Consider the following 18,606-nt stretch of genomic DNA (forward strand, 5'->3'; position numbering starts at 1 on the left):
AATCAGAATTTCTTTATCCCCTCACAAAAGGGCTTTATTACAGACAAACACTCCTCAGTTCCATCAGCTTTCCAGGTGGCTGGTCTCAAGATGATCCCACAGGTGAAGAAGCCGGATGTCAAGGTCCTTGGCTGGCATGGTTACACATGGTCTGCGGTTGTGAGGCTGGTTTGATGTACTGACAAATTCCCTAAAACAACATTGGAGGTGGCTTATGGTAGAGAAATTAACATTAAATGCTCTGGCAACAGCTCTGTTGCAGTCAACATGCCAATTGCACGCTCCCTCATAACTTGAGACATCTGTGGCATTGTGTTGTGTGACAAAACTGCACATTTCAAAGTGGCCTTTAATTGTCCCCAGCACAAGGCACACCTGTGTAATGATCATGATGTTTAAGACATTTCAGACTACCCATTCCTGCAAGTTAAAAGGCTGTACAATTTCAATTCCACATAATGGCACAGGATTTCATAAACTTTACTGTGGGATGGTTTTCTATGTTAATATGCTTCAGTTTGCTGCCATGTCTCCACATGTCTCCAGCGATTATAAAAGGTAAAATATATCTAAAACAAGTGTCATTTATATTTACAACTCCCTTAGCCAAACAGACTACTCCTTTATCTAGCGGTTATCAATAGTTATTTCAAGTTGTAAATTACAGTGCATGGGGAATGGTGTTATTTCTATCTGGAAAAACATGCTTTTTTCACTTGGAACTGCTTATTCATGGTTTTCTCATGTGTGTAAAGACGGTAGCATTATTATGGCATTAAGTCAAGGTCAGAATATGGCATTTGTACCCACCTCTTCCCCACCTTAATTTATTCAATCTCCACCCAAAATGAATAGCAGGTGAATAGCACTGTTATCATGCTTAAGTTCAAGGTCAGAATATACATTGAGAGCAAAGTGCATAAAAAGGGAATTATGTTACATTTATGCGCGCTTAACTTGGGTTGGAATCGGGGCCTTAGAGAATAGCAACTGGTAATGCTTTGGGGATGTTTGTCTGAATGGGGTAAGAGGACACCCACCTGACAACAGGTGCTGTGGTAACAGAACACTTACCTAATGACTGGTCCAGGTGCCATGGCGATGGCACGTACCTGACTGACCACAAGAACTATGTTACCTTATAATGGGGACACCCATTAATACCCCTTTGAACTCTCTAGGTAATGTTCCATCCTGAGAAAAAGGAGATCCTCATGTTTCAAGCCTATTTTCCCTCATCTGTAATCATTTATTGCTTTATTTATATCTATATTTTTGAATTGTTATAATGGGACTGTGTGAGAGCCTCGAGAGGAGATTTCACACTGTCTTGTGGCATTCCCCTGCTTCCTGTATGTCAGACGACTCTTTCAGCTCCAGCTGCAGTGGGCAGCACCCTGCATGAATGTCACTACTCTAGTCATAAGTGGAAAACCAGTCACGTGCATCACATGAAACACATTTAACAGCATACATTATTCTGGCCCGTAGCCGTGGGTGACGCCTCATTAACTTCTAAATCTAATTATACAAGCTTCATCCTAATGTATCTTTCATCTATTAAAAGCTGATGTGCTATAGTATGTCATCGAAAATGCTTATGTTAGTGGGGTTTTCCCATACATGTCATCTGACCAAGGCAAACTCTGGGACCTAGTTATAGGATATAGGGCCCAGAGTTTTCCCTGGTTAGATCAAGTGTTCAGGAAAAACTCCTGACCTATAAAGTTTAAAAAAAGTAAATGGACCATATTGATCCTTGGGGGACACCAATCATTAGATTCTGATATAGTGATTCTGTGTATACCATATCACAAGTATTCTCTCTGTGGTGTTACAACCCATACAGATGGAACAATCACCCCTGAACGCCTAACACATCTTTAATGAATAGACTTTTAAAGAATGGAATGTACATTTCAGACAGCATGTTTTATATAGGAGGTTTGAAAGAAACTTTGGTCAAACAGCACTCCAAATCTTTTATATTAGTACTCTGTGGATTTCTTTACATAAACACAGCAATCAAACCAGGACACCTCTCTTCATGGAAGGCCCTTCACCAAACAAAGTGACAAGTAAACTTAATTAATTCATGTGCTACAAGCAATAATAACATAATAATCAGTGCTGAAAGATTAGATAGCAGAAATGGATGTAAATATAAGATTGTCAGAATGTAATTCAGAGCCAACATATCAAAACAAGGTTCTCACTTAGGTGTTTAGTGTGCTCCCAATGTATGACATAAGCAATACCAATGTGTTGACTCCTTTAGTATGACTCCTTGTCTTTTCTCCTTCTACACCCTCCCTCATAATGCTCACAACAACCATCTACAGGGGACATACGCAGTACAAACAGGGAAATATGCTACAGGAACCTTGGGACATCATATGACATCACAGATATGACCTCAAACAGTAACCTTAGGTCCTCATCCTAAAAGCTTCCTGGGAATGATCAGATACTTTCAAATTAGAATATAAGAAAATAAACATATACAATGTCTTCGGAAAGTATTCAGACCCCTTGACTTTTTCCACATTGTTACATTACAGCCTTATACTAAAATGAATTAAATAAAAAAATCCTCAAATCTATACACAATACGCCATAATGACAAAGTAAAAACGTATTTTATTTTTAATTTTAGCAAATGTATCAAACATAAAAAACAGAAATACCTTAATTAGATAAGTAATCAGCCTCTTTGCTATGATACTCGAAATTGAGCTCAGGTGCACCCTGTTTCCAATGATCATCCTTGAGATGTTTCTACAACTTGGAGTCCACCTGTGGTGGATTGATTGGACATGGTTTGAAATGCACACACTTGTCTATATAAGGTCCCACAGTTGACAGTGCATGTCAGAGCAAAAACCAAGTCATGAGGTCGAAGGAACTATCCATAGAGCTCCGAGACAGGATTGTGTCGAGGCACAGATCTGGGGAAGGGTACGAAAAGATTTCTGCAGCATTGAAGGTCCCGAAGAACACAGTGGCCTCCATCATTCTTCAATGGAAGAAGGTTGGAACCACAAAGACTCTTCCTAGAGCTGTCCACCAGGCCAAACTGAGCAATTGGGGAGAAGGGCCTTGGTCAGATAGGTGACCAAGAACCCGATGGTCACTCTGACAGAGCTCTAGAGTTCCTCTGTGGAGATGGGAGAAACTTCCAGAAGGACAACCATCTATCTCTGCAGCAACTCACAAATCAGGTTTTATGGTAGAGTGGCCAGACGGAAGCCACTCCTCAGTAAAAGGCATATGACAGCCCGCTTGGAGTTTGCCGAAAGGCACCGAAAGACTCTCAGACCATGAGAAACAAGATTCTCTGGTCTGATGAAATCTAAATTGAACTCTTTGGCTTGAATGCCAAGTACCACGTCTGGAAGATACCTGGCACCATCCGTAGGGTGAAGCATGGTGGTGGCAGCATCATGCTGTGGGGATGTTTTTCAGCTACAGGGACTGGGAGACTAGTCAGGATTGAAGCAAAGATTAATGGAGCAAAGTACAGAGAGATCCTTGATGAAAACCTGCTCCAGAGCGCTCAGGACCTCAGACTGGGGTTAAGGTTCACCTTCCAACAGGACAATGACCATAAGCACACAGCCAAGATAACGCAGGGGTGGCAGGGGTCTCTGTATGTCCTTGACTGGAGCAGCAAGAGCCCGGACTTGAACCCCATCGAACATCTGTGGAGAGACCTGAAAATAGCTGTGCAGCAATGCTACCCATCCAACCTGCCAGAGTTTGAGAGGATCTGCAGAGAAGAATTGAAGAAACTCCCCAAATGCAGGTGTGCCAAGCTTGGATCGTCATACCCAAGACTCGAGGCTGTAATTGCTGCCAAAAGTACTGAGTAAAGGGTCTGAATACGTATGTAAATGTGATTTCAGTTTTTTTATTTGTAATAAATTTGCCCAAAAAAAAAGTTTTGCTTTGTCATTATGGGTTATTGTGTGTAGATGAGGAAAAAAAAGTTATTCCATTTTAGAATAAGGCTGTAACGTAACAATGTGGAAAAAGTAGTACGGATAATATGCACACAAACTCATGTGTTTGAAAACCAACACTGCTGGCTTTAGCATGATACCCATGCTGTGCATGTTGAGTTTTCTTTTCACAAAAATACTGTATATATTGTCTCATTTGTAGATTATTGGTCAAAAAAATCTTGGAAGAAGTCTTAAAGGTGGTCACAATTCTATTTGGCCATTGAAATACAGCGACTTAAGTGTTCAGACATCGACTTCTTCCCCATTTTGTTGTGTTACAGACGGAATTTAAAACGGATTAAATTGAGATGTTTTTGTCACTGGCCTACACACAATACCCCATAATATCAAAGGGGAATTATGTTTTCAATTATTTTTTACAAATTGCTGAAATGTCTCGAGTCAATAAGTATCCAACCCCTTTATGGCAAGCCTAAACAACTTCAGGAGTAAAAATGTGTTTAACAAGTTGCATGGACTCACTGAGTGCAATAATAGTGTTTAACATGATTTTTGAATGACTACCTCATCTCTGTACCCCACACATATAATTATGGTGAAGGTCCCTCTGTCAAGCAGTGAATTTCAAACACAGATTCAACCACAGAGAACCATGAGTTTTTTCAATTGCAAAGAAGGGCACCCTATTGGTAGATGGCTACACATTTTTTAAAAGCAGACATTGAATATGCATTTGCGCATGGTCTATCAATACACCCAGTCACTACAAAAGGTACAGCCGTCCTTCCTAACTCAGTTGCCTGAGAGGAAGGAAACCACTCAGGGATTTCACCATGAGGCCAATGGTGACTTTAAAACAGTTACAGAGTTTAATGGCTGGGATAGAAGAAAACTGAGGATGGATCAACAATGTGTAGTTACTCTACAATACCAACCTAATTGACACAGTGAAAATAAGGACGCTTGTACAGAATATAAATATTCAAAAACATGCATCCTGTTTGCAACAAGGCACTAAAGTAATACTGCAAAAAAACTGACAAAGCAATTAACTTTTTGTCCTGAATAAAGTTAAGTTTGGGGAAAATCCAATACAACACGTCTGAGTACCACTCCACATTTTCAAGCATAGTCGTGGCTGCATCACGTTATGTGTATGCTTGTAATCGTTAAGGATTTTTTCAGGATAAAAAATGAATGGAATGGAGCTAAGCACAGGCAAAAAGGAAAACCTGGTTTCTGCTTTCTACCAGACAAATCTACACTGGAGTTGCTTACCAAAAAGGCAAGACCTGAGCATGGTTGTCTAGCAATTATCAACAAACAATTTGATAGAGCTTGATATTTCTTTTACAAGAATAACAGGCAAATGTTGCACAATCCAGGTGTGGATAGCTCTTAAGAGACTTACCCATAAAGACTTAAAGTATTGACTCAGGACTGTGAATACTTATGTAAATGAGATATTTCTGTATTTCATTTTCAATACATTTGCTAAAATGTCTAAAATAATGTTCACTTTGTCATAATGGGATATTGTGTGTAGATGGGTAAGAAAAACAAAAACAATCCATTTAGAATTTAGTATTCATACCCCTTGACTTATTCCAAAATGTGGAGTAAGTCAAGGGGTATGAAAACTTTCTGAAGGCACTGTATATAAATAAAATAACAAAGCCATCTAAACCCATACCATCTCCAACAGACATTATGTACAGATTAAACATCTTTGTGGTTGCATATTGTAAAGTATTGGTATTGCACCTCGTACAAAAATAAGATATTAAATACTGTTTGCCAGGTTACAAATATATAAAAAAGAGGAAAGCGTCCTTCAACACGAGAGTGTTGTGTCTCAAGAGTCTTGTGTTGCAATTGGCTGAGACTTCAAGTTCACCAAATACATCAAGACCAATGGGGGAGTAGAACCTTTGTCACCCATTCAAAGTGGTAAGGAAGATGGACAAGGCATTAAGGGTAGTAAGACAACCTAAGGCATTTTCACTTGAGTAATTTTTACAACCTAAACTTACATGACTGGTTCCTTCTTCTCAAGTCCAGGGGCACTTTTTGCACTCCATACATTCCTCATCCACCCACTCGAACTCATGTGCACAGTACATAGACACACTCACGTACACTACATGCATATGCCCCATCTCCTAATGTGCACTAGTTTCATAAACACTAAGTGTTCTTTAAGGCATTCTACACACAAATTCCTTCATACTGTACATACTCACTCTCTAAAGCCCATGAGTCAGGCACACTACTACTGTACAAACACACTTTGGCATACTCCTGTACACTACATTGACTGTCAGAAGAAGGCACTGTAATGTTAGGATCTCCTTCATGTGAGTGGTCCTGGGTTAGGGTCCTGGGTGGAGGAGGTGGTACCCACCCCACGGTTCTCCTCAGGCTGGCTGCTGGGGATTGACGTTCATGTGAGGGGGGTGGCCCAGGAGTCCAATCCTCTGCTTTTGTTTCCTCTGCTCTGTCATCTACCGAAAGGGGGAAGAGTGTTGATCTCAACCTCAAATAAACACAGTACACACCCAATAAACACAGTACACACCCAATAAACACAGTACACACCCAATAAACACAGTACACACCCAATAAACACAGTACACACCCAATAAACACAGTACACACCCAATAAACACAGTACACACCCAATAACAAACACATGGAGAAGCGCACAAAAATCTGCACACTTACTGATAAATGCACTGAGACACACCCACAGAAAGTTTCCTGTGGCAAGCTTTGACATAGACCATTGTTGACCCTTTGAACTCATGAACTGCCAGCCCCTTCCTCCACACACAGCCCAGCTGCTGCATATTTCTCAACAAATCTGTGAACCCACCCTGGGCCCACCCCACCCATCACAGCCAACCCCACAAACCTTTCTCCACAACCACTCAACAGCCCAGAGCAGTGAGAGAATCTGACATACCTTCTGCTCAATTCAAAATGACCCCTAGCTCCTACTCATAGGCACTTGTAAACATAAAAGGATTGTATCAGTTTAAAGGGTACGAAGAAAGAGTTTTTCTCTCCAAAATAACAACAGTGTGGTCAAAGTCTTAGTAGCTTAGTTTTGGTCACGGTCTGGTTATCTACACCTCCCCCAAAAATCTATTTGTATTTTTTTTAAACATTTAGTCTAGAAAAAAATATATATCTTCGGGACAACCCACAATGAACAATTGTCAAAGTCGTCTGGAGAACTCGAGCTGGCTAATGTTAGCCACTAGCCATGCTAGCATGTAATTACATTCCAGAACTAGTGTTGGCGGTGATGAGCTACAATCCATCAATCACTTCAGTTTCAGCACCGGCTGGCTCTTGTTGCCTTCTTGCATCGGGCTCAGTAAGCAAGAAAAATCGCTCCATCTTGCCTTCTAATAGGCTAGGTGGAATATCTCCCATATTGCTTTTCACCAATCCAATCATCTCAGAACTACATGAGCACCTGGCCAATTAGCTGTTGGGAGCCAAGGTGTGATTTGACAGACATCTGTCTGTGTGTCTGTGCAGATGAGACTCACCTGCTCCTTGAGCTCCGTGAGCTGTCCAGACAGATTGCATACCAGCCTCATGGCTGACTCCAGCTTCTCTTGCAGATTTCTGATCTCGTTCTGTTCGCCTTCCGCGTCACTGCTCACCAGCGACATCGCACGCATCCGCGGGAACCAGTCCAGATTGTGCTCCTGTAAAATAAGATAAAATAAATGTATCTTAATTGACTTGTGTAGGTAAACAAAGGAAGAATAGATGGAAACATACAGACATCCAATGGCTTTGAGGAGGGGGTGATGGATATCAAAGAAAACGATCAGCAAAAAAGGAACTCAAAACACTGAAAGTGATTTGTGCTCCTAAGTGTGTTTATTTGCATTGAAACAAAAGGCCAGGGATTGTTAGCGTTGCAATCCTCCCTTGTATTTGTGTTACTAGGATACTGTAAGGATATTTCAAAGATAAATACACAACACAGAGGACGAGAGGTCAATAGAGGACTAAAAGTTAAATGATCAATGGAAAGTGTTTTTTCTGTAATAGGGGATTAATGATCAATGAGACATGGGAGGAATTTCAGTCTGGGACTTATAGCAACAAAGCAAGTTCTCATTGTTCCAAATTGTTTATACATTGAACCTGAAATAGGATACTTGTTATTTAGCTATTGGCCCAGTTTTATTGCAAGGAATTCCAATTGGTCAACCACAGGCTAGGGGCTGGGTTATAAAACTATATCCTGCCCCTTTGTTCTGTGGAGAGAATCACTAAGGAGAGATTCACTGAGGACAGGGGAGAATGAACATCTACTGCTCAGCATAACATCTATGATTTGTCCACCTTGAATAAACCTATCTTTCTTTGGGGTCTGTGTTATTGAAGAGTAACATCAACTGCTAACACCACCAAACTGCACAGACCAGTATGATGACATGATTGCTACTGTAACAGTATAACTTTAGACCGTCCCCTCGCCCATACCCGGGCGCGAACCAGGGACCCTCTGCACACATCAACAACAGTCACCCACCGAAGCATCGTTACCCATCGCTCCACAAAAGACGTGGCCCTTGCAGAGCAAGGGGAACTACTACTTCAAGGTCTCAGAGCAAGTGACATCACCGATTGAAACGCTATTTAGCGCGAACCACCGCTAACTAAGCTAGCGTTTCACATCCGTTACACTACCAAAATAACAAGGCCGAACAGCAAAAATTAAGACTCTTTAAGAGATGACTCTCCTGGCATCTCAGGTTTATCATTGTTGAATACAAAAATTAAACCCATTCCCTTTTCTAGTGCTATCATTGTGCCTCGTATCACAGCTTAATCTGTTTTAGGGTTAGACAGTTCATGTATAAGTCTTACCCCTTTGCCTTTCTGTTTGTCTCATCCAGTGAGATCACTGGGTGTGTGTGTCATCCAGAGCGTTTGTCATTCAGTCGGTCAGTGACATTCAGTGTGTACATGCTATCTCCGTCAGTTGAGGGTGGAAGGGCAAATAGCTACATTGGAGGTGTATGTGCCCGCGAGTGTCACATTCTCCTCTCTGACTCAATACACACAACATACACACAACATACACACAGTTAGTAAAGGTCAGCAGCTAGTTAAGGGATTTACCAGAACACACAAACAGCAACTCTATGGCCCTACATGCACCCTGCAAACCTCAGTCTCCCCCCAGGACAGGATTTTTTTAATTTCACCTTTATTTAACCAGGTAGGCTAGTTGAGAACAAGTTCTCATTTGCAACTGCGACCTGGCCAAGATAAAGCATAGCAGTGTGAGCATACAACAAAGAGTTACACATGGAGTAAACAATTAACAAGTCAATAACACAGTAGAAAACAAAGGGGGGGTCTATATACAATGTGTGCAAAAGGCATGAGGAGGTAGGCAAATAATTACAATTTTGCAGATTAACACTGGAGTGATAAATGATCAGATGGTCATGTACAGGTAGAGATATTGGTGTGCAGAAGAGCAGAAAAGTAAATAAATAAAAACAGTATGGGGATGAGGTAGGTGAAAAGGGTGGGCTATTTACCAATAGACTATGTACAGCTGCAGCGATCGGTTAGCTGCTCAGATAGCTGATGTTTGAAGTTGGTGAGGGAGATAAAAGTCTCCAACTTCAGCGATTTTTGCAATTCGTTCCAGTCACAGGCAGCAGAGTACTGGAACGAAAGGCGGCCAAATGAGGTGTTGGCTTTAGGGATGATCAGTGAGATACACCTGCTGGAGCGCGTGCTACGGATGGGTGTTGCCATCGTGACCAGTGAGCTGAGATAAGGCGGAGCTTTACCTAGCATAGACTTGTAGATGACCTGGAGCCAGTGGGTCTGGCGACGAATATGTAGCGAGGGCCAGCCGACTAGAGCATACAAGTCGCAGTGGTGGGTGGTATAAGGTGCTTTAGTGACAAAACGGATGGCACTGTGATAGACTGCATCCAGTTTGCTGAGTAGAGTGTTGGAAGCCATTTTGTAGATGACATCGCCGAAGTCGAGGATCGGTAGGATAGTCAGTTTTACTAGGGTAAGCTTGGCGGCTTGAGTGAAGGAGGCTTTGTTGCGGAATAGAAAGCCGACTCTTGATTTGATTTTCGATTGGAGATGTTTGATATGAGTCTGGAAGGAGAGTTTGCAGTCTAGCCAGACACCTAGGTACTTATAGACGTCCACATATTCTAGGTCGGAACCATCCAGGGTGGTGATGCTAGTCGGGCATGCAGGTGCAGGCTGCGACCGGTTGAAAAGCATGCATTTGGTTTTACTAGCGTTTAAGAGCAGTTGGAGGCCACGGAAGGAGTGTTGTATGGCATTGAAGCTTGTTTGGAGGTTAGATAGCACAGTGTCCAAAGTCGGGCCGAAAGTATATAGAATGGTGTCGTCTGCGTAGAGGTGGATCAGGGAATCGCCCGCAGCAAGAGCAACATCATTGATATACACAGAGAAAAGAGTCGGCCCGAGAATTGAACCCTGTGGCACCCCCATAGAGACTGCCAGAGGACCGGACAGCATGCCCTCCGATTTGACGCACTGAACTCTGTCTGCAAAGTAATTGGTGAACCAGGCAAGGCAGTCATCCGAAAAACCGAGGCTACTGAGTCTGCCGATAAGAATATGGTGATTGACAGAGTCGAAAGCCTTGGCAAGGTCGATGAAGACGGCTGCACAGTACTGTCTTTTATCGATGGCGGTTATGATATCGTTTAGTACCTTGAGTGTGGCTGAGGTGCACCCGTGACCGGCTCGGAAACCAGATTGCACAGCGGAGAAGGTACGGTGGGATTCGAGATGGTCAGTGACCTGTTTGTTGACTTGGCTTTCGAAGACCTTAGATAGGCAGGGCAGGATGGATATAGGTCTGTAACAGTTTGGGTCCAGGGTGTCTCCCCCTTTGAAGAGGGGGATGACTGCGGCAGCTTTCCAATCCTTGGGGATCTCAGACGAGATGAAAGAGAGGTTGAACAGGCTGGTAAGGGGTTGCGACAATGGTGGCAGATAGTTTCAGAAATAGAGGGTCCAGATTGTCAAGCCCAGCTGATTTGTACGGGTCCAGGTTTTGCAGCTCTTTCAGAACATCTGCTATCTGGATTTGGGTAAAGGAGAACCTGGAGAGGCTTGGGCGAAGAGCTGCGGGGGGGGCGGAGCTGTTGGCCGAGGTTGAAGTAGCCAGGCGGAAGGCATGGCCAGCCGTTGATAAATGCTTATTGAAGTTTTCGATAATCATGGATTTATCAGTGGTGACCGTGTTACCTAGCCTCAGTGCAGTGGGCAGCTGGGAGGAGGTGCTCTTGTTCTCCATGGACTTCACAGTGTCCCAGAACTTTTTGGAGTTGGAGCTACAGGATGCAAACTTCTGCCTGAAGAAGCTGGCCTTAGCTTTCCTGACTGACTGCGTGTATTGGTTCCGGACTTCCCTGAACAGTTGCATATCACGGGGACTATTCGATGCTATTGCAGTCCGCCACAGGATGTTTTTGTGCTGGTCGAGGGCAGTCAGGTCTGGGGTGAACCAAGGGCTGTATCTGTTCTTAGTTCTGCATTTTTTGAACGGAGCATGCTTATCTAAAATGGTGAGGAAGTTACTTTTAAAGAATGACCAGGCATCCTCAACTGACGGGATGAGGTCAATGTCCTTCCAGGATACCCGGGCCAGGTCGATTAGAAAGGCCTGCTCACAGAAGTGTTTTAGGGAGCGTTTGACAGTGATGAGGGGTGGTCGTTTGACTGCGGCTCCGTAGCGGATACAGGCAATGAGGCAGTGATCGCTGAGATCCTGGTTGAAGACAGCGGAGGTGTATTTGGAGGGCCAGTTGGTCAGGATGACGTCTATGAGGGTGCCCTTGTTTACAGAGTTAGGGTTGTACCTGGTGGGTTCCTTGATGAACCCACCAGGTGTGGGTGTTAAGCATATCCCAGTTTAGGTCACCTAACAGAACAAACTCTGAAGCTAGATGGGGGGCGATCAATTCACAAATGGTGTCCAGGGCACAGCTGGGAGCTGAGGGGGGTCGGTAGCAGGCGGCAACCGTGAGAGACTTATTTCTGGAGAGAGTAATTTTCAAAATTAGTAGTTCGAACTGTTTGGGTATGGACCTGGAAAGTATGACATTACTTTGCAGGCTATCTCTGCAGTAAACTGCAACTCCTCCCCCTTTGGCAGTTCTATCTTGACGGAAGATGTTATAGTTGGGTATGGAAATCTCTGAATTTTTGGTGGCCTTCCTGAGCCAGGATTCAGACACAGCAAGGACATCAGGGTTAGCAGAGTGTGCTAAAGCAGTGAGTAAGACAAACTTAGGGAGGAGGCTTCTGATGTTGACATGCATGAAACCAAGGCTTTTTCGATCACAGAAGTCAACAAATGAGGGTGCCTGGGGACATGCAGGGCCTGGGTTTACCTCCACATCACCCGCGGAACAGAGAAGGAGTAGTATGAGGGTGCGGCTAAAGGCTATCAAAACTGGTCGCCTAGAGCATTGGGGACAGAGAATAAGAGGAGCAGGTTTCTGGGCATGGTAGAATATATTCAGGGCATAATGCGCAGACAGGGGTATGGTGGGGTGCGGGTACAGCGGAGGTATGCCCAGGCACTGGGTGATGATGAGAGAGGATGTAGTGTACCCTATGCACTCATGTCAGTGGGTAATGGGGACGGCCTGGGCTTATGCTGTATCACATTACATATTAGACATTGTGGTCTGACATGGGAAATGTTACCAGCTCAGGCCTGGTGTGTGTGTCACCTTGATCATCTCAGCGACGTAGCTCTCGGGGCCAGTGTACTCTGTGGAATCCTTCACTTTGACCAGCACTATGAAGAACAGGTAGTGCCACATGTTGTGCTCCTCCTTGATGTGCTCCTCAAACGTCACCGTCTTGTTGTCAAACTTGTCTCTCTCCAGACCTGTGAGGAAACAAAATGTGTGCACACGCGCGCACACACATGCACACACACACACACTAGAGATCGTAAATCAATTCACGGAGGGTAAGCCGCTGTCGACCTAAGAAATAAGGAAAATGCGACTTCCTGACAGCAGAGGAGCACTTTTGACCCTGTGATATGGCGTGGTGTTTAATGAGCATCTGGCAGAAGCAGATTCCTGTAAAAAGTCCATCTTTCAGTCTAATGACTAAACAACATTAGTCTACCCGGATAAACTGGCCAACTTCCTGGAATCTCCAAAATATGAGAATTGCCATGTGAATTTGGGAAATGTGGAGAAAGTGTGGGCATTTTGGATTTTATCTATCTAGGCAAGCGGTGTCAAATACATTTTGGCCCGCAGGTCGCGTTTGGTCTTCACTGAGGTCCGCACTTACATTTTTTAAAATATATTTCCCTGTAGGGATGGGCATTTGACATTTTTACTGTTCCAGTACTCGCATGATTTCTCCCCTGAAGTACAGATTTAAAAAAAAATGTGTGTGCATTTATCTATATGCCAACAGTGAGAAACAAGGCCCAATTTATCATAACCATTACAGATAACGAATCCTAATTGACCCATATATACTCAGCCCCAAAAAATATAAAAAGCTCCATTTAAGACTAATTTATTAAAACTGTTTTATCAACTGGTTATGTTATACCGTGGAACACAATCTTCAAAAAGGTAGTAACCTTGCTTGTTGAAGTTTACGGCGGTGCAATGGGATAGGCCTTTTTGTTAATTTAACAGACAAGATGCTATTATTTCCTGAACCCTTATCACAGTCAAGACCAGTGGTATTCATGAATGCCAAGGGAAGCCAGGTATCCCCAAAAAATGTACCAAGAAAAAAACTAAATCATTGATCTTTCCTCTCTCTGTGTTTCATAATTTTCTTTCTATTCGCAAGAGGCTGAATTTATTGCACCGGAAAAAGCATCCAAGCGAGAGAAACATCGCCCCGCTGTCTCTGTAGGTGTAAAGCCATTTATCTGATGCTGTCTGGTACAAAAGAGTATAACATTGTTTCTGCCCCTAGCATTGAATGCAACGGAAGTCAGCGAGCATTTGGCCTCTCTTGATAAAAAATAAATAAAATAATATAGCCAATCAGCATTGAGCTAAACTGAGTGAACTCAACTTGTTTCAGCGCATGCGACTAATACCATTTGATTTGAATGTCAAGGGATGGAATAAGAATATTTACATATAAATATATGGATGAGCGATGGCAAGATGCAATAGGCAAGATGCAATAGGCAAGATGCAATAGATGGCATAAAACACAGTATATACATATGAGATGAGTAATGTAAGATATGTAAACATTATTAAAGTGGCATTATTTAAAGTGACTAATGATCAATTTATTGAAGTAGCTAATGATTTGAGTCTGTATGTAGGCAGCAGCCTCTGTGTTAGTGATGGCTGTTTAACAGTCTGATGGCCTTGAGACAGAAGCTGTTTTTCAGTCTCTCGGTCCCAGCTTTAATGCATCTGTACTGACCTCGCCTTCTGGATGGTAGCGGGGTTAACAGGCCATGGCTCGGGGGGTTGTTGTCCTTGAGGATTTTTTGGGCCTTCTTGTGACATCGGCTGCTGTAGGTGTTCTGGAGAGCAGGTAGTTTGCTCCCGGTGATGCGTTGTGCAGACTCCCTGGAGAACCTTGCGGGGCAGTTGCCGCTTCAGGTGGTGATACAGTCTGACAGGATGCTCTCAATTGTGCATCTGTAAAATTATACGTTTTTTTTTCAGCATCCACTACTGTGGGTGGACCATTTCAGGTTGTCCGTGATGTGTACGCCCAGGAACTTTAAACTTTCCACCTTCTCCACTACTGTCCCGTCGATGTGGATAGGGGGGTGCTCCCTCTGCTGTTCCCTGAAGTCCACGATCATCTCCCTCTCAAGTGAGAGGTTGTTTTCCTGACCTCACACTTCGAGGGCCCTCACCTCCTTCCTGTAGGCTCGTTGTTGTTGGTAATCAAGCCCACTACGGTTGCATTATCTGCAAACTTGATGATTGAGTTGGAGGCGTTCATGGCCACGCAGTCATGAGTGAACAGGGAGTACAGGAGGGGGCTGAACACACACCCTTGTGGGGCACCTGTGTTGAGGACCAGCGAAGTGGAGATGCTGTTTCCTACCTTCACCACCTGGGAGCGGCCCATCAGAAAGTCCAGGATCCAGTTGCACAGGGTGAGGGTGAGACCCAGGCCTTAAGCTTAATGATGAGCTTAGAGGCTACTATGGTGTTGAATGCTGAGCTGTAGTCAATGAAAAGCATTCTAACATAGGTATTCCTCTTGTCCAGATGAGATAGGGCAGTGTGCAGTGTGATGGCATTTGCATAGTCTGTGGACCTGTTGGAGTGGTAATCAAACTGAAGTGGGTCTAGGGTGGCAGGCAAGGTGGAGGTGATATGATCCTTGACTAGTCTGTCAAAGCACTTCATGATGACAGAAGTGAGTGCTACAGGGCAATAGTAATTTAGTTCAGTTATCTTTACCTTCTTTGGTACAGGAACAATGGTGGCCATCTTGAAGCATGTGGGGACAGCAGACTGGGATAGGGAGTGTTTTTGTAGTCCGTAATTGCCTGTAGACCCTGCCACATATGTCTCGTGTCTGAGCCGTTGAATTGCGACTCCACTTTGTCCCTATACCGACATTTCACTTGTTTGATTGCCTTGCAGAGAGAATATCTACACTGTTTATTTTTGGCCATATTCCCCGACATCTTTCCATGGTTGAATGCGGTGGTTCGCGCTTTCAGTTTTGTGCGAATGCCGCCATCTATCCACGGCTTCTGGTTAGGGTAGGTTTTCATAGTCAGTCACAGTGGGTACAACATCTCCAAGGCACTTCCTTATAAACTCACGAATCGAATCAGCGTATAAATGTGGGAAGGTGAACGGAAAGGCTCTGGAGCAATGAACAGCCCTTGCTGTCTCTGCCTGGCCGGTTCCCCTCTTTCCATTGGGATTCTCTGCCTCTAACCCTATTACAGGGGCTGAGTCACTGGCTTACTAGGGCTCTTTCATACCGTCCCTAGGAGGGACGCGTCACTTGAGTGGGTTGAGTCACTGATGTGATCTTCCTGTCTGGGTTGACGCCCCCCATTGGGTTGTGCCGTGGCGGAGATCTTTGTGGGCTATACTCGGCCTTGTCTCAGGATGGTAAGTTGGTGGTTGAAGATATCCCTCTAGTGGTGTGGGGGCTGTGCTTTGGCAAAGTGGGTGGGGTTATATCCTTCCTGTTTGGCCCTGTCCGGGGGTGTCCTTGGATGGGGCCACAGTGTTTCCTGACCCCTCCTGTCTCAGCCTCCAGTATTTATGCTGCAGTAGTTTATGTGTCGGGGGGCTAGGGTCAGTTTGATGTATCTGGAGTACTTCTCCTGTCCTATCCTTTGTCCTGTGTGAATTTAAGTATGCCCTTTCTAATTCTCTCTTTCTTTCTCTCTCTCGGAGGACCTGAGCCCTAGGACCATGCCTCAGGACTACCTGACATGATGACTCCTTGCTGTCCCCAGTCCACCTGGCCGTGCTGCTGCTCCAGTTTCAACTGTTCTGCCTGTGATTATTATTATTTGACCATGCTGGTCATTTATGAACATTTGAACATCTTGGCCATGTTCTGTTATAATCTCCACCCGGCACAGCCAGAAGAGGACTGGCCACCCCACATAGCCTGGTTCCTCTCTAGGTTTCTTCCTAGGTTTTGGCCTTTCTAGGGAGTTTATCCTAGCCACCGTGCTTCTATACCTGCATTGCTTGCTGTTTGGGGTTTTAGGCTGGGTTTCTGTACAGCACTTTGAGATATCAGCTGATGTATGAAGGGCTATATAAATGAATTTGATTTGATTTGATTTTGATAAATCAATGTTATTCTCTGAGCCTTCCCGGAACATTTCCCAGTCCACGTGATCAAAACAATCCTGAAGCGTGGATTCCGATTGGTCAGACCAGCGTTGAATGGTTTTAGTTATGGGTACATCCTGTTTGAGTTTCTGCCTATGGGACGGTAGGAGCAAGATAGAGTTGTGGTCGGATTTGCCGAAGGGAGGGCCTTGTATGCATCGCGGAAGCTAGAGTAGCAGTGGTCCAGTGTATTGCCCGCGTGGGTGCTACAGTCAATGTGCTGGTAGAATATAGGTGGCCTTGTTCTGAAATTAACTTTGATAAAAATCCCCAGCTACACAGTGAATGCAGCCTCGGGATATATGGTTTCCAGTTTACATAGAGTCCAGTGAAGTTCCTTGAGGGCCATCAAGGTATGTTCATGGGGGGGATATACAGTCGTGGCCAAAATTTGGCCAAAAAATGACAGAGATATTAATATCCAAAGTCTGCTGCCTCAGTTTGTATGATGGCAATTTGCATATACTCCAGAATGTTATGAGTGATCAGATGAATTGCAATTAATTGCAAAATACCGCTTTGCCATGCAAATGAACTGAATCCCCCCAAAACATTTCTACTGCATTTCAGCCCTGACACAAAAGGACCAGCTGACATCATGTCAGTGATTCTCTCGTTAACACAGGTGTGAGTGTTGACGAGGACAAGGCTGGAGATCACTCTGTCATGCTGATTGAGTTCGATTAACAGACAAAGCTTCAAAAGGAGTGTGGTGCTTGGAATCATTGTTCTTCCTCTGTCAAACATGGTTACCTGCAAGGAAACACATGCCGTCATCATTGCTTTGCACAAAAAGGACTCCACAGGCAAGGATATTGCTGCCAGTAAGATTGCACCTAAATCAACCATTTATCGGATCATCAAGAACTTCAAAGAGCGCGGTTCAATTGTTGTGAAGAAGGCTTCATGGCGCCCAAGAAAGTCCAGCAAGCACCAGGACCATCTCCTAAAGTTGATTTAGCTGCGGGATCGGGGCACCACCAGTACAGAGCTTGCTCAGGAATGGCAGCAGGCAGGTGTGAGAGAATCTGCACGCACAGTGAGTCAAAGACTTTGGAGGATGGCCTGGTGTCAAGAAGGGCAGCAAAGATGCCACATCTCCCCAGGAAAAAACATCAGGGACAAACTGATATTCTGCAAAAGGTACAGGGATTGGACTGCTGAGGACTTTTCTCTGATAAATCCTCTTTCCGATTGTTTGGGGCATCCAAAGAAAAGCTTGTCCGGACAAGGTGAGCGCTACCATCAGTCCTGTGCCATGCCAACAGTAAAGCATCCTGAGACTATTCATGTGTGGGGTTGCTTCTCAGCCAAGGGAGTGGGCTCACTCACAATTTTGCCAAAACACAGCCATGAATAAAGAATGGTACCAACACATCTTCCGAGAGCAACTTCTCCCAACCATCCAGAAACAGTTTGATGATGGACAATGCCTTTTCCAGCATGACGGAGCACCTTGCCATAACTAAGTGGCTCGGGGAACAAAACATCAATATTTTGGGTACATGGCCAGGAAACTCCCCAGACCTTAATCCCATTGAGAACTTGTGGTCAACCCTCAAGAGGCGGGTGGACAAACAAAACACACAAATTCTGACAAACTCCAAGCATTGATTATGCAAGAATGGACTGCCATCAGTCAGGATCTGGCTCAGAAGTGGATTGCAGAGGTCTTGAAAAAGAAGGGTCAACACTGCTCTTCGACTCTTTGCATCAACTTCATGTAATTGTCAATAAAAGCCTTT

The 18,606-nt window shown here is 44.1% G+C and overlaps 1 protein-coding gene across 3 annotated transcripts in view; it reads right to left on the reverse strand.

Annotated features, from left to right (window-relative positions):
* Nucleotides 1-1,867: 1,867 nt before the first annotated feature.
* Nucleotides 1,868-18,606, reverse strand: part of LOC109891193 (inositol 1,4,5-trisphosphate receptor type 1) — a 177,180-nt gene continuing 160,441 nt past the window's right edge. For 2 of the 3 annotated variants that reach the window (XM_031825258.1, XM_031825257.1), the window contains 3 exons: nucleotides 12,755-12,915; nucleotides 7,526-7,687; nucleotides 4,821-6,469 (listed from right to left, as the gene is read on the reverse strand). In XM_031825258.1, the coding sequence (XP_031681118.1) occupies nucleotides 6,383-6,469; nucleotides 7,526-7,687; nucleotides 12,755-12,915 (410 nt within the window). In that variant the 3' untranslated portion in view covers nucleotides 4,821-6,382. Of the gene's footprint in view, nucleotides 6,470-7,525; nucleotides 7,688-12,754; nucleotides 12,916-18,606 lie in introns of all 3 variants that reach the window. The other variant, XM_031825256.1, reaches the window with a different exon arrangement.

This window comes from Oncorhynchus kisutch, linkage group LG5 (assembly GCF_002021735.2).
Source record: "Oncorhynchus kisutch isolate 150728-3 linkage group LG5, Okis_V2, whole genome shotgun sequence".
NCBI classification, from domain to species: domain Eukaryota; kingdom Metazoa; phylum Chordata; class Actinopteri; order Salmoniformes; family Salmonidae; genus Oncorhynchus; species Oncorhynchus kisutch.